The sequence below is a fragment of the Rosa rugosa genome, chromosome 2 (assembly GCF_958449725.1).
Source record: "Rosa rugosa chromosome 2, drRosRugo1.1, whole genome shotgun sequence".
NCBI lineage: Eukaryota > Viridiplantae > Streptophyta > Magnoliopsida > Rosales > Rosaceae > Rosa > Rosa rugosa.
The window spans coordinates 231,483-247,384 of NC_084821.1; the positions used below are offsets into that span (position 1 = coordinate 231,483).

General features: G+C 38.0%; 2 protein-coding genes across 4 annotated transcripts; one reads left to right on the plus strand and one right to left on the minus strand.

Annotated features, from left to right (window-relative positions):
• Positions 1–78: 78 nt before the first annotated feature.
• LOC133732644 (glucosidase 2 subunit beta) lies at positions 79–6,358 on the minus strand. Of its 2 annotated transcripts, XM_062160231.1 has the most exons (17): positions 6,113–6,358; positions 5,893–6,009; positions 5,491–5,586; positions 4,929–5,168; positions 4,278–4,534; positions 3,830–3,922; positions 3,626–3,706; positions 2,556–2,883; positions 2,344–2,448; positions 2,152–2,253; positions 1,987–2,044; positions 1,813–1,881; positions 1,100–1,187; positions 806–867; positions 661–712; positions 485–573; positions 79–389 (listed from the first exon to the last, which is right to left on the minus strand). In XM_062160231.1, exons 1-16 carry the CDS (start codon positions 6,219–6,221, stop codon positions 511–513), a joined length of 1,920 nt encoding a protein of 639 aa, XP_062016215.1. In that variant the 5' UTR covers positions 6,222–6,358; the 3' UTR covers positions 79–389; positions 485–510. The 2 variants fall into 2 exon arrangements, with proteins under 2 accessions (XP_062016215.1, XP_062016216.1); XM_062160232.1 differs by lacking the exon at positions 3,830–3,922.
• A 5,563-nt stretch (positions 6,359–11,921) lies between these two features.
• On the plus strand, positions 11,922–15,206 carry LOC133732064 (uncharacterized). Of its 2 annotated transcripts, none has more exons than XM_062159519.1 (7): positions 11,922–12,320; positions 12,404–12,480; positions 12,584–12,718; positions 13,391–13,445; positions 13,557–13,644; positions 14,521–14,619; positions 14,937–15,206. In XM_062159519.1, exons 1-7 carry the CDS (start codon positions 12,013–12,015, stop codon positions 14,973–14,975), a joined length of 801 nt encoding a protein of 266 aa, XP_062015503.1. In that variant the 5' UTR covers positions 11,922–12,012; the 3' UTR covers positions 14,976–15,206. The 2 variants fall into 2 exon arrangements, with proteins under 2 accessions (XP_062015503.1, XP_062015502.1); XM_062159518.1 differs by having other exon boundaries at positions 11,924–12,320; positions 14,749–15,206.
• The last annotated feature ends 696 nt before the right edge of the window (positions 15,207–15,902 follow it).

Sequence of the window (15,902 nt, forward strand, 5' to 3'; positions counted from 1 at the left end):
CAGAAGCCGGATTACCAGGAAGCCAATGGGTTTGCACCTCCCATGACCATGTTACCACTTACCAATGCCCTAACTTCGTTACCGACAAAACCTCTTTTATTTGTATTGTCCACATTATGGTCCACCTTTACCATTTCCACCTCTAAAATCAGTGTCATAACAATATCTGGTTTGGGAGGCAAACTATTTTAGAAACTACATCATAATCATATCACATCTCAAATTACTAGTCTAAATGCTCATTTCAAAAATGTATCAGAGGATCAATCTATTAATGTCAGCTCTTGCCAGCTAGTAGACTTTCTATTTTGGAGCTCCCCACCATTGTGTTTCATAACTTAAAGATCCAGAGGGGACAGTTGTAGCTTCCTCGGAATCGTTCAAACCACCTGTGTACAAAACCAAGTGTGACATTCATTTATCCATCTACATATACACATAAGAATTGCTGAAAACAAAAGTGCATACTAGCTAGCTAGCTTACTCTCAGAGCGGTTGCATCACGACAATTTAGAGTTCATCATGGGCGTGTGGTTGTTCTTTGTTCATCAAGTCTAATTTATGTTGCAATTCCTGTTACATTTCATCCTATTAGACAGCTCAATGAAAAAGAAGAGCAGTAAACAATGCCCCAAGTCTTATTGGAACAAATTGCAATACCTGAAGTTTTTCCTCTAAGCAAATAGCTGGAGTTGATAACAATGCTACATACCTGCCACAGAAAACAGAAAGTTAGTCCCAGGGATACTGATCTTGTGTGTCTTTGTGTTTATTTAGGAGATACAAAGGAAGAAGCCTTTCTTACTCGCAGCGGCTTGGCTCATCAACATCAGCAACCTCATTTTTCAACCCACATCTAAGTCTGACCTGAAGAGTTACAAAGGATAAATCGAATAAGTAGTTTAACTAGTTTTTATGGCTCTAGCAAACCCATGACCCACAATTGTCTTACAATTACCCTTCAATAAACAAATAAAAGTGCTCTACAGAGATTTTATATGTGGCCAATATACCCATCCAAATAGAATTCATTCAACTGAAATTAAAAAATTCATAACAAAAAATGAATCATAACATGTAAAAGCATGGCAATAACTACCTTTAGACTTCTATCAGGTCCATTCCAGCATTTATCACCATTTGCAAAGATCATGACTTTATATGAGTCCTCAAACTTGTCCCAGCTCCTATTTTACACAAAATTATATAATTAGAAAAGATAGTATGAGATACAGTGAATACATCATTTCATATTAGTTGGTCAGAGAACAATAGAAAAACTGAACCTATAACGTATCTACTGCAAGCTGCCGCTTAACCAACAGGAGAACATATGGGGGATACAAATGCATGCAGCAAGGTATCTTCAATTAGTTGGATATTAAATCAGATAATAATTGCAAAATGACTTGCCTTCTGAACTGAACATGTCGACGACAATCTAGAAACAAATTGCATGAGTGGATATTTTCTTTCTTGGCAAAGTGGATTTGGAGACCTAATATGTGACGTTAATATCTAGATAGAATTCCGGTGGAAGAAGAAAATAATATAGATACTCCACACCCATAAAGAGTATTCATTCATATGATCTCCTGTTGTTTCTATCACTCTATGATTACTGAATCCAAGACTTCTTCTAATTTAGAACCCAAACACCAACCTCTTGACAGAAAATTCCTAAGGGATCCATACGATCCTGGTATGTGCATAAACTTGGTCTTATTTCAGCCCACCCAAGTCTTTTTTTTTTTTTCTGGTATATAATATGCGGGAGGCCATCAATATAGACAGATAAAAGTAGATACCTACCCTAGACGAGTTGTAGAGTGCCCCTCCTCCTGGGAAGCTTGCTTATATGGGCACACTTTGTAGACATACCTGCACAAAGAATTTTGAGTGCCCACAGGTCAGATACATCACAATTGAAAGTTATAATATTGACATTTGAGAGCTGTTAAGTTAAAGTAAGAAAAAGTTCGTAACTTATTCTGCTTGCTTTCAAAACAGCGACCATAGAATGAATAGAACTCCTTATCTGGTCCTGTAAGAGCAAATTTGAGTCAGCTCATGAAAGCCCCACCTAGAAACCAACTATGCTTTTAAAAATTCATATATTACACCAGCATGTGCAACTGATGTTATACTTACCAAAATCATGTTTTAGCTTTTGCGTCAAACTTGATATTCTTGACTCTATCTTGGACAATTTGGCACTGGATTCGTCATACTCCTTCCGTACACTAGCAGCCTCTAAACAGCGGATAAGCACCAAGAGATGAGCCATTACATGCACTTATTTCCCATAATCAAGCACTTAAGTAACATCGGACTTTTGATTACCTGATTGGTTCACTGGCGTCTGGAATATGTTAACAACGTGTAGAATGTTCCGCACAGTGTTTTGTATCTTCTCCAGCCAAGATGGGTTACTTAAGGTTGTTACATCTAAAATTCAGTTATGTTATGAGAAATTAATCAAGCATAATGGTTTAATTAAGCAGCTTGAGTTGCAAATTGAAGAACAAGTCCACTACCAATAGGCAGTTGCATACCAGACAAGTCTGAATCAGTGTCTGACTCGTATTTGTATGAAGAACCAGAATCACTGTGATCCTCCACGCCAAAATCATCATCTGCCTCATCCTCATGATCTTCATCATCATATTTTTGGTTGTCATCATCAGTTTCTGAAGCATAGCCATCAGACTGTTCATCATGGGTCTCCTTAGGCAACTCTTCATGATCTTCATGATCAGAATCTTTTGTAACATCAACTTCCCCTGATTCCTTTGTGGTATCTTCCCCTGTCCAGCGAGAAGCAACAAGGCGGCCCAACTCTTCCTTTGACAATGACTCTGTGTTTTCAGATGCATCATCTCCCTAAACATATAGAGCAAAGCAAAAAGCCATTAGCTCCCAAGGCTGATTGGACCAGAAACACTTAGTTGATTTTGGGAAGTTGGGATCCAATATCACAAAGTGGAAACCCTAAAAAAGAATATCACAGGAATACGACGCCTTTAAATTTATTTGCTCCTCTTTTTGATGCCTAATGATAAATGTTCAGCTGTGGTCAAAATAACAGAATACACATTATTTCCCACAGTTCTTTAAAAGCCCAAAAGTCATCAAGTTCCTTAAAAGGAAGAATTCTTTGAACTTAAAGCTGTCATTCAACAATTTTTCATTTAAAAATTAGTTTTCATTTAACTGGACATCATTTCTCTTAATATAAAATATTGTTGACTACTATAGAACAAGACAAGAAGCGGATGCAAGAACGAAATCTGTACTTATTTAAGCACTGATAGTACATGCTTACACTTCATAAGTGCCACAACTTGTATTGTAGCCTCAACAGTCTAGGACCTGATGGAGCACCCTAAATATCCATAAGGAACTTTGGCTAAACAAAAGAATCCTACCCTAGAATAACAATATTTCCAAAGAGAGCTTCATGTAAAAGAGGTGAAATTAAAAATTGGACCAAATTTTTCTTTCTAGCCATATCCTGGTAATGTTTTCTTACACAGTATGTACTTATAAAAGATGTTCTTACAGACCATCACGCTATACCTTTCAGCGGCCGAATCTATAAATAAAGTGATCTGATAGTCATTACCTCATCATGAGGCACCTTGCTTCCGCCATCAAAGTCAGGTTCAGATGTAGCAACAGACTCTTTCTTCTGCTTTACTGCTTCCTACAATAAGGTAGTAATTATGTCAAGATGACATGTTGTAATCTAACAAGTAACATAAGCAGTAAAAGCTCCAAAGAGTAGATTTTTCTATCTCAAAATATCAAGTTCAAAGTCTTGGTTTACCTGTTGTACACCATCAACCAGAGACCCTATATGTTCAGGAGTATCAATACTACCATCTTTAGTACCTAAGTCATCATGTTTCTCTGCTGTATCCTATGACAAGGCCGTCAACGTGAGACTAGAAGAAAATCCACTATTTGCATTGTCATTAAACATTGATTAAAGTCAAAAACTAATTTCAAGTAACAGAACATCTATTATAGTGTAGTAACTTGTATATATGCTTGTTTCCAGTTGCATCCACTAGATTCAGCAAATACAAAAAACTCATCCACACCAGCATATCATGACTTCAATCAGCATAAATACATTTTAATGTGGCCAAAGGAAAACTGTACACCTTAAATGTAAGAAGTCAAAAGTGTACGTATTTATTTGCACAATTTAATGGTGCTAAACAAATAGAAGAGAAGAGAAACAAATACGTAATCTGAGTAATTAGTTCAACCTGGTATGAATGAGAATCGTCCAAATTCCCAACATTATCATCATGTTGACTTTCTATAGGTTTGTCTTCAGCACTGCCATCCTCCACATCCTCACTCTTTTCCTTCTTAGCTTCCTCTTCAGCTTTAGTTTTCTCCTGGTCTTCACCACCACTGTTCTCCTGCTTAGCTTTCTCTTCCGCTTCTTTTTTCTCCTGCTCTTCTTTTTCTTTCTGTAACCGTTCCCTCTCCTCAGCCTTTTCTATTTGTTCTTTACGCTCTACACAACAGGCAAGCCAAAAGAACAGTTATGATGTTTAACAATATTAGCAGATAATTATAAAGATGTTGAATTATCTATGTTTATGTACCTCAGCACCAGAAAGACACTAAAGATACTTGGTGAATGTGTAGAGAGGGAAGGGAAAAAGAAAACTCGTAAAATCAAATGGGTATAAATCCATTATCATATGCTTGCTATATTGTCAAACTCTTAGATTCCCTCAACAGAAACATATAATCATGACGAAAATATACTGCTGACTTTAGGTACGTAAACAAATCAAGAAACATTTAAGGAAACAGATCACCCAAATACAGCAGCTACAATCCTAGAAATGTGGGGATGGAGATGATGAAAATGATGTCATATATAAGAGCCACAAGAAATATACCTCTGAGCTGTTCAACAAGTCGCTTTAGTGTTTTCTGGTCACTTTGCAGCTTTGATAGTTCTGCCTCATCTTTAGCCATAGCTACTTTTGCTTGTTCAACTTCCTGTTTTCGTATTGCAACTCCCTCTTGGTAAGTAGCAATCTTCTTTTTCAGCTTATCTCTAGCCACTTTCCCAGCCTCCCAACATGTATTTGGGCAACTTACTTTACCATCATATTCGTCACTCCCATCACAGCAGTCTGCATATTGTAAACAGGTAAACATGCATATCAGAGGAAATCAATTAACCAGGTCAGGAAGAATAAAGGATTTCACTACACAATAATGATATTCAGATACTAAGGAATTGAAAACTCATTTTCTGAGATTCAATGAATGAAGATGCATGACGCCTTCTCTATGCACGTCTCTTTCCCATTAAATTGGAAACAGGCATTGCGAGTATTAACTGCCTCAAGGTAAACCTACTTAAGGTTGCCTACTCGCCTTGCAAAATGGAAAATCAAAATGAAATACAAAATTGCAGCATGTCTGTGATGGTGCTCAAAGCATAGACCTTACCGCAAATACCATCATTGACTCTGGATGAAAATAGCTGGAGAGGAGCGTGACCCACATTTCGACAATAGAACTTTCCACCTGGGCATGCAGAAGTACCTGAAACCCCCACAAGTAGACATTCACTTTGATCAGCAGAAAAAACTCGAAGCATTGACAGAGATGAAAACCGAGTTTGACCATCATACAATTACAAACAGGTATATCATGCCATTTAAATAATCAAATCAAGCCTAACTATAGCAAGTACAGAAAAGTTAAGGCTGTTCCAATGACATGACTCTACACTATGCAATTTGTTAGAAGAGCAACGTATTGTGTTAGCTGAATGAACTGAGATCACTATAGCAACCGGAAATTTTTCAAAAGAGAAATTGAAGAGTGAGAAGGGGAAGGAATGCATACCAGGCTCGTCGGTACCGTCGGAGCAATCGCAGAAATCATCGTTGAGCTGAGCTCTGCTGAATTTCTTGGATCCGTCTTTACATTTGATCACCTCCGACGATTTGTAGTATTTCTCATCTGAACAAATCCAGTAACCGGCCTCAGATTAGTACACAGAATTTGAAAATTTTATGTAAACAACACACAAGATTGGGTAAGAGATGAGAAAAACTCGGCGGACCTTCGGGAGCAATTCCCAGAAATTGATTAGCTGCTGATCTGAGAATAGACTGTGAGAGTAGACACAAAACGCACAGCACCGTGGCAATGAAGCTCATCTTGTGCTTCATTTTCGATTAATTATTAGGACTCTATCAGTTCTTCCTCAAACAAGACCAGAGAGAGAGTTGTGGTATGGCGTTTCGAGTTGAAAAACGACGCCGGCTTTCTTGAGAGACACTACCTGCCCTTTTGTGTTTCGATCGAACCAGCGCCAAGTTAACGGGGGGTTTTACTTTTTTTTTTTTTTTTTTTTTTTTTTTTTTTGACTTTGTCAAGGGGAACCCAAAGGCTTCCTAGGCCCAAGATAAACCCCTTCGGCGCATGTGAAATGCTCCAACTGTGCATTGCAGCACAGTGGCTCGCCACTTTGACAGCTTCGGGGTTCGAACCTAGGTTGGGGAGTACACCCAACTAGGCAAGAATCACTAGGCCACTTGCAGTGGTTACGGGGGGTTTTACTTATTTCTTTTAGTAAAGTTTTTACCGTTGGTTTTTTTTATATTTACAATGAGACCACGTTTTTTCACCTTCGCCCCGGAGCTTATACCGACACTCACCGAGAGAAAAGATTCAACCTCAACCAACCAAGGAACGGGAACCCCAAGATACACACTGAAACAACCATTTACGATAAATAAAGTATCGGACACTGCCTGAACATACTGAATTGAGTAGAGTTAGGGCTGTCGATAATATTCCTCAAATTCTACGGGGGATAAACTGCCATCTACACCATTCAAGAAATGGTTCATAGCTATGTCATGATATCTCATGATCCTACAACTTCCTCGTTTGTGAACACTTCTATCACCTCACATTGTAAATAGAGAAGAAACCCTCTAAATTATTACTCAAGCTGACTTCAGCGTCAAAGGATCTTTGGCCAGTACCCACCGACCTCCTCTGACCGTTCGTTTCTGTTTTGCAAGTTTCATGCGCATTACTTCAAACTCAATCTCACTATCAACCTTCTCAGTTCAATTCGCTCCTTAGTTACATACCAAACTCTTGTGGATATTGGGGTAACACTTGCTATGAACAATCAAGTTTATTGATAGTTTTTTATATATCTAGGTAAAGGACGACGATAAGAAATTATGACAACTTCTAACATAGACAAACAAAATACCGTTAAACTAAAAGTTCAAATTTTTAAAAATTTATGCAAGTTTTATTCCAAAAAATCATTGTTTTAGAACTTAATTACCACGAGCACTTACCACGCATTTTTTGAATGTCATCGTCATACAAGCCAATCAAGCGTCCTTTTGGCATTGGCTGGTGTTGGATCATAATTCATATATATATTTGTGCCTTAAAACGTGGAAATTACTTGTTCTAAATTCCAATTTAATGTTGACTAATCTAATTCCATGTTTTATAGAAAATCTTGACAAGAGGAAAAAAAAAATGAAATTTCAGCGAATTTTTCATGCACCACCACTTTTGGCGGCGCAAGTGGCGGTTGACCACAACTCATACTGGTGCCATGTATTTTCCGGTCATATTCATGCATGGAGGAGCAAGGATGATGAGTAACATAGCATATATTCCATTACATCTATTCACCATTATTCTTTCTTCCATCTTTTCCATACCATCTCTACTTCATATTACCCAAAAGGCCAAAAGTCCACCATCATCATCACTTCAAAATTTATCATGTTTTAAGGTGTAATTACCATATTTTCTCCATCATTACCTACCCTAATCTACACCACTCCCTCCTTACCTTTTTTTTCCTTGATTTTGGATTCTATTACAACTCAAACACTCTTCCCTCCATGCTTCTTACAAGGCTATAATTGCTTCATTTTGCTATTAATGATGATTTCACACCTCTCTCTCCATCTATTTAAGAATCTCATCCCCTTACAAGCAAGACCACCACTCATACCACCCCATTACATCTCCTTTCTTTCTCCATCTCCACCTCCCAAAATCCAAATCCATAATATCCATACTCTCCTTACTACTCAATGTCCTCCATCATCACCACCACAACTACCATATTCCACCACCAAAAACTCTATCACCACCACCATAAACTTCATCACTACTACTCAAAATTAGCCAAATGAGCATCTATTTTCATCACCATTACATTCATCATCACCATCACCATCAACAAGTTCATAATGCATTCAATCCACCATCAAAGAGGATCCAAGGCAATCAAGGAGAACAATGAGGAGCTAGCCATCAATTTGTCAAGTTTCTACTAGTTCATTTTCTCCTTTAACTCTTTATTTTACCTTGACGTATATTATAAACTTGATGCTAATTTGTATGATTATGAATGAGTAGTTACTTTGTTGGGGCTAGGGTTGAAAGCCCTAACCAATCTTCTATGGATTGATGCTATAATATGATTTGATACAACTTTGATTAATGTGCCTACATGTTAGTTCAAGAGTTGAATGCATATGCTTAGACTTTTCAACTTTGAGTATGTGTATATGTCATGTCATGGTATAATGTTTAGAGTTTGGTAACCTTTGAATGTTAAAGCATGAAAGCACATTAGGTGTGCTGTGTGCATGTAGGGGGTTGTGAATTACAATCACTTAGAGATAAGCTTGGTTGGTTTGCATGATTTTTGCATCTCCAAATTTTATGCACTTAGGGTAATGCACTAGATACTGAACCGGATTGAAATCCATGACTTCAATAGTTAAGTAATACACCCGAGAGGGGTTGCTTGATATCACAAAAGAAGCATATCCCTTATTATACCCGAGAGGGATGCAAGGAGAGAAATTGGTTAATTAATTTAGCGTCATTTCCATTGAAATGCATCAATACTTGCAAGGGAGGTTAGTGGTAGACAATCTAAATCCAAACTTTCATCTATTTGATCACTAGTTTAGTTTATAGTAATTTAGTTTACATTTGAGCCTCTAGTTGTTTTCAATTCAAAACTATATTTAAAAACTAAAATAAAATCACTATTCCATCTTGCACATACTCACCATGAGCCTATATTTCCTTATGATTTTAGGTTCGTGATTGTATATTTGCATATTCTAGCTCTTTTTAAGTTCATACCCTAGCTAGTGACTATTTGGCTGACAGCTAGGGTGTGGTGAAGATAGTGAGAGATTGGCATCATGTGATCTAGAAATGGATTTGACCATACTATTTGGGGTCACCGATAGCGGATGAATTGCAAAGATGTTTGACATTGCAATTGGTTGCGGGTGAAGTAGTCTCGAGTTTCAAGTTCAACAAGTGATGCATGGGAAATTGAATGGGGATGGTTGAGTTGGCTAATCGGGAAACACATATTCGTTCTATGTGTGGTTTGTTTGATGGTCAATCGCCAACGACAACTGAGACTTATGGCAGATGGCGGCGCAATGGGGCAACAACTCAGTGGCGAATAAGTCGGCAATGAGACTAATGGTTGTGTCATTCATAATCTCTATATGTGGAGAAAGTCTTCATTATGAGTTTATGACTGCCGTGTTGGAAAGTAAATCTTGCAGTATTGAATTGGGATTGTCTTGATATGCAAGTTTGATTTGATTTGATTTGATTTGATAGGATTGTCTGTACAGTTTTGTTGATTCCAATTGTAATTGTGATAGTTGTCTTTCCTTACTGGTCTCCTAACTTGTTGGAGAACCACGAGATGTACAGTAGGTGCTTTGTATATATGTTACATGATTGAATACAATTGATTCATTCAACCAAGATATCTTTCTCTACATGGTATCAGAGCAGGAATAATTCCTGGCTCTTCTTCTTCTTCTCTTTGCCGTCACTAACAGCCTCTCCTTTTCAATTTTTCTGCCAAATACAAGCAGCCCTTTATGCTATTAAGTAGCAGCCTCACATTTTTTCCAATGGCAATTGGTGACGAATTTTTCTTTGAGACTCCTAATAGTGGAATTGGCACCAGCAATGCTTCCTCTGATGATACTGCCAATCCGCTTTTTCTTCATCATTCAGACCATCCCGGTCTTCTGCTTGTCTCGAAGAAATTGTCAGGTGACAATTATAACTCATGGTGTCGCTCTATGAGGATATCCCTGAGTGCCAAGAACAAAACCGGCTTCATCAACGGAACCATCAAAGAACCTTCTGCAGAAAGGAAACCTGATGAACATGCACTTTGGCAGAGGTGCAATGACATGGTGCTTTCATGGATTCTCAACTCTCTTGAACCTGAGCTTGCCGATTCAGTGCTTTGCTGCACCACACCACATGATGTTTGGGAAGACTTGCGAGAGAGATTCGCGTTGGGTAACGCCCCTCGCATATTTCAGGTTCAAAGAGACATTTATCGTATTGAACAAGGTCAATCATCCATTGCAGCATACTACACAAAGCTGAAAGGCTTATGGGACGAGCTTGCTTCGTACAGTACTGTCACTTGCACATGTGGAACGCAAAATGATCGCAGTAAGTTGATGCAATTTCTTATGGGTTTAAATGAGTCTTATGCTGCTACTCGTGGACAGATTTTGTTGATGAACCCTTTGCCTTCGGTGAGACAAGCTTATGCTTCCCTTGTCTAAGAAGAAAAACAACGGGAACTTGGTTCCTCTCTTATTACCCCATCTCACACCGCAGCGATGGCAGTGCGCATCAACTTTAGATCACAAACTCAGATGCAAGGGAATCAAGGTAATACCCAAGGTAGCAATTTTCGTCCTCGTGCCCCAATCAAGCATTGCACTTATTGCAACGAGGATTCTTTACCTAGTGGAGACACGGCTGGAATTTCTATGACTGGATCAATTCAATTTAATGATTCTTTTCAATTACATGACGTTCTCTGTGTGTCAAGTTTTAGAGTTGATCTTATGTCTGTTGGCAAGACTACCGATGATTTATCTTGTTCAGTGACATTTTTCCCATCTTGGTGTATTTTACAGGACTTGGCTACGAGGACGATGATTGGTGTGGGTAAGTGACGTGGTAACCTCTACTATCTTGTGGCGTTGGCTTCAACTTCTCCTTCATCTCACTTCGCTTGCAATCTCATCATATCCTCTGATCTTTGGCATCGTCGTTTGGGTCACCTTTCCTCCACCCGTCTCCAATTTTTAGCTAATAATTCTCTCAATTTTAATTTTGATTGTAATCATAAATGTGACAGACAAGTCTAATCGTCTGACATTGGGAGTGAGACATTAAATGTCTTGAGTCATTCATTGTGTTTTCAACATTAAAAAAAAAAAAATTTACATGTCACAAGTATGTCAGCTATTGGCATGACTTAAATTATATATTTTTGGTTTAGAAATAGGGAATTGAGAGAATTAGAGCAACTATTGGAGTTGAATCGGTTGATATTCAAAATGTTTTTGAATAGTTTTAGTAAAATTATTATTTAGAAGATGTGTAAGAGATGGTCTAATATTTTGGCAATGCAGATTTATTTATTTATTTATTTATTTTTATTTTTTATGATATAGAGATTTGGAATCCAGTCAAGCTGGGAGACTCATCCCCACACCCATATTGTTATTTATTGAATATAAATGCATCGAGGGGACATAAAACCTGAACCTCGAGCATTAATATTTACATTATAATAGTCCTCCAACAAAACATCATGTAAGAAACTAGGAGCCTCATCGAAAGACAGGTCAACAACATGACTTAAACTAGCAAAGTGAGCTAATCTATCTGCCACACTATTTGCTTCACGCAAGATGCGTCGAATTACAATGGTATCAAAATCAAGCAAAATATCCTTACAATCGTCTAATGGTTGTGTTATATTTTGGCAATGCAGGCTTGTTTCGAAATGTTACCGGTGCAAGTGGCCCCAGTTCGGCTATCCCTAAAACCCCTACAAAATCGCGCTGACGAGATATTTTGACACATTATCTAAATCTCCCAACAATGGAGGGAAGCTCGCTTCTCAGTCTCAGCTGCTCCTCTGCTCTTCCCAGTTTGATACCCACTCCCTCTTACTCCTCTCTAAGCTTCAACTCCCACTCCTCGTCTTCTTCTTCTTTGCTATTCGGAAAATCATATCTCGTGGGTTTAATCCCAAGACCATTCACCGTTCGAACCTCTCTCCGCACTTCCACGTTCGCCGCCGTCGATGAAGCTCTCGAAAAGCCCAACTCTGATTCCAGAGATATGTTGCCCAAGATTGACAAGAGTGGCAGATTTTGCAGCCCCAGAGCCGCCAGAGAGCTCGCTCTGTAAGTCCCATCTCATTTTCTTGTGAACCGTGTTTGTTTCTTGGAGACGTACGTACCCATGATTATTATTCATTCATATGCAGCTCCATTATTTATGCTTCCTGCTTAGAAGGTTCCGACCCAGTAAGGTTATTTGAAAAGCGAATGAATGTCCGTCGAGGTATATATTGCCCTCTTTCTCTTTCTTTCTTTCTTTCTTTCTGCTTTCGAGTCATTGTTCGTTCGGATATGCTTATTACTTACTGGACGACTTGTGTTTCCAGAACCCGGGTATGAATTTGACAAGGCTGCATTGTTGGAATATAATCCCATGAGCTTTGGAGGACCCCCTGTCACTGTTCAAACTGTTGAAGAAGCAGATGAGCTCCTGCTCAATGACCAAAAGGAATCTGCAATCGGTATGAATTTATTTGTGACGATTCTAACCTGACATGCATTCCTCCATATTTTAAACTTCATAGCTGCGCCAAGTATCACATTGTCGTCTAGTCTTACTTCATGTTTGTGCTAGAAAGTAAAGTGAAGAATTAGGTTGATGATTCAGATTTCCATGCTTTACTCTCAACCCATCTAGCTTGTCAGACTCACTATCAAAGGTTTTGCATGTGATGTGTTTTGATTAGTTCAGATCTATCATCCGTTTCTGGCAATGGAATTTGTTACTCTCTTTTATTTCAAAGTGGAACTCTGGCTAGATTTAGAACAGTAGCTCTTATATGAGTGCATCTGTACTTAGGATGGTTCTTAATGGAGGTCAGTTATGTCGCAAGTTTTTATGCTTTCTCTTTCAGAGGGTATCTCAACAGCTACATGAATGCGTTGTTCAAGAAACTTGTAATTTACAATCTCGTTAAGAAAATGATTAAAGTTGTCTCCTAGCTCTAACATCCCTCTAAAGGAAATTGTGTGCTACTTTTCTGATCTACTGAATTTTTCCAGTTAGCCAGAACTCTTTGTGCAGTTATTTTTAGTTGATAATATTATTAGACTTCACTATGTTTTTCATTTCCTCTGCGACTGCTGTCACTGCTCTTTCAAGAGGAATGATATCTGTTTTATTTCCATCTCAGAAGCGGAAGTTCTTGCAGCTCCTCCAAAGTTGGTATACAGCAAACTGATTTTGAGGTAAACCTTCTAAGTACATTGATCTAAATTCACTGTTTAAATGCAACCATTAGCTGTAGCAAACAGGATTGCTACAGATAGCAACTACTTATGTTTTCCTTTTCGTTGCAGATTTGCAAGGAAACTTTTGGTTGCAGTTACGGATAAATGGGACAGTCATGTGCTTGTCATTGACAGAGTTGCCCCTCCAAATTGGAAGGTGTGTACAAGGTTTAGGTCAAGTCACATTTTTACACTTCCACATTTGTCTTTTGTTCCAATGTTGATTCTGCAGTAGCTTACTTGGCTGTGCTTGCTGTTATGGTGTGTTTTTGCATTGTTTGCCCAGGTTTTATATGCTTTAACCTTGCCTGATATGGGGCCACATCAATAATTAATTTGTACACATACTCTTAACTTGCTCAAAGTTTCTGGGCTGGAAGGTTAATAGTAGTATATCTGAGTTATTCGTTATATTGACTATTCTGGTTAAGTTCTGGCTTATATGACTACAACATTGGCATAGGCGAATAACTGGTTTTTCTTTGTTTCGCCTACTCCTTTTGGAATTAGTAGTATTCTTATGCACCCAAAATTGAAGATGAGACTATTGTTCTGAAATGAAAAGAAATAAGAAGTTAATCGTAGTTGTTGTCTGGCCAAGTTAAAATAATATCTATTTGTCTACTGTAATCCTGATTAGTGATGTTGATGCTGGTGCTACTGCAGTACATCCTTAAATATGGCAGCTGATTCCGAAATTGTTCAATTCTTGAGAAGCATCAAATCTAGTTCAGTCATCTTCTGTGTTTCCAATTCATGCTGACCTATATTTATCTAGAAACTTTGGCAGTTGAATTCAAATTTGACTTGGACAAATTATATTTTCATGCTTGCCAGTGAAAAGAAAAGCAAACAGTATTTCTCCATCTCAAATTTAGATGTGGAGAAATATCATTTCTTCGTAAATAAAATTAAACAACTTTCTCCTTCCTTTTTACACCAATAAAACGGAAATATTACCGAGTTCTTGATATTTTACCACCCATCGGTTATGACCTTACACGGTTTGCTCCTATGTATTTATGATTGTCAGGATGAGCCAGGAAGCAGAATCTTGGAGCTTTGCATCCTTCACTTGGCAATGTCAGAAATAACAGTGTTAGGAACGCGACACCAGATTGTCATTAATGAGGTATAATCTTTTTTACGTTTTACTTGTTATGCTATCCTTGTTATATTGTTAGTGAAAAGAAAGGATTTGTGATATATCTGATTGCAATATCTGTTGCAAGTTTAATCAAATATGGCTCTATTTGTGAAGGCTGTAGATCTTGCTAAACGTTTCTGTGATGGGTCAGCCCCCCGCACAATCAATGGTTGTCTTAGAACATTCGTCAATGGCCTTGAAGAATCTGGTTTAACTCCAGCTTTGGGGAAACAGAAAGCCGTCACTTGATGTATTAACTGATTTTTGTTGATTTTTAACGAAACTCAGATAGTTGTTGGTAGGCTGAATTGAAGAGTCGCAGTTTGGGAGTAAGGCTCTAGTTTGTAGATGTTAGAAAACGTTGGAGGACTTAAAGTGAATTCTACAACGAGAAATTGAGGGCGTGTACCTGGATAGAACCATTGTTATAATAGCTAATTCTTTAAGAATTATGATGTATATGATAAATGTTATAGTATGGATTTTCTGAATGATATGAATCTTGGATAAGTGCGCTTCTCATCGAGTCAAGGGCTAATCCAGCTGTGTTTAAAGTTTAAGTTGTTCGATCTTATCTTGGCTTGGGAAGTTGTTTGAGCTTGTATACTTTATTTTTGCTTGTCAAAAGTGTTAGTTGGTGTTTGCATTGCCACTCTTCCTAGTTCGGTAGTTCCTACTTCCTACTTCCTACTTGTTAGGATATGCATTTGGCATTTGATTCTTGAAATAGGCAGACAAGGGAATTCATATTCTATCCATGGCACAAAGAAGATACAAGTCATAAGGTTAATCCCCAATAACTACATGTCGAATGATGATGCTCAAAAAGCTCACAATATCAACTTTCATTTTGCAATGTTATCGACACTTAACTTTAAAGAGCTACTAAACTAATACATTTCAATTTTCATTTTGCAAATAGAGAAACACCTTAAACTAAACTATTAAGATATGGGATAGAGAATGTAAATTAGAATTGAAGCATCTTCATTTTCTATGATTAAAAGCCTCCTTCCTAAATAAATAAAAAAAAAATTTCTGAGAGAGAGAGAGAGAGAGAAGAAAAAGAAAAAGGAGAGCCGGGCTTGGGCTAAATGTTATTGGGCTTAGAGCCCTCTAGGGTTTCGGTTATAATTGCTCTCTATAAAAGGAGCACAAATGCTCTTTCAATTTGTGACCGCAGAGACTCTTGTTTCGCCGCTGCAGGCTTGGAGTTCCCTTCGAGATCTGAAACCACAGCTTTCTCATCCTTTATGGTTTTTGTTTTA

Excerpts from the sequence above, each read along its gene's own strand:
- LOC133732644 (XM_062160231.1), bottom strand. The coding sequence starts at position 6,221 with ATGAAGCACAAGATGAGCTTCATTGCCACGGTGCTGTGCGTTTTGTGT. Across the intron at positions 4,535-4,928 it reads ACTTGTTGAACAGCTCAGAG|AGCGTAAAGAACAAATAGAA; the intron begins GTATATTTCTTG and ends CCTGTTGTGTAG. Across the intron at positions 2,045-2,151 it reads AAAGCTAAAACATGATTTTG|GACCAGATAAGGAGTTCTAT; the intron begins GTAAGTATAACA and ends TTGCTCTTACAG.
- LOC133732064 (XM_062159518.1), top strand. The coding sequence starts at position 12,013 with ATGGAGGGAAGCTCGCTTCTCAGTCTCAGCTGCTCCTCTGCTCTTCCC. Across the intron at positions 12,481-12,583 it reads GCGAATGAATGTCCGTCGAG|AACCCGGGTATGAATTTGAC; the intron begins GTATATATTGCC and ends TTGTGTTTCCAG. Across the intron at positions 12,719-13,390 it reads CCAAAAGGAATCTGCAATCG|AAGCGGAAGTTCTTGCAGCT; the intron begins GTATGAATTTAT and ends TTTCCATCTCAG.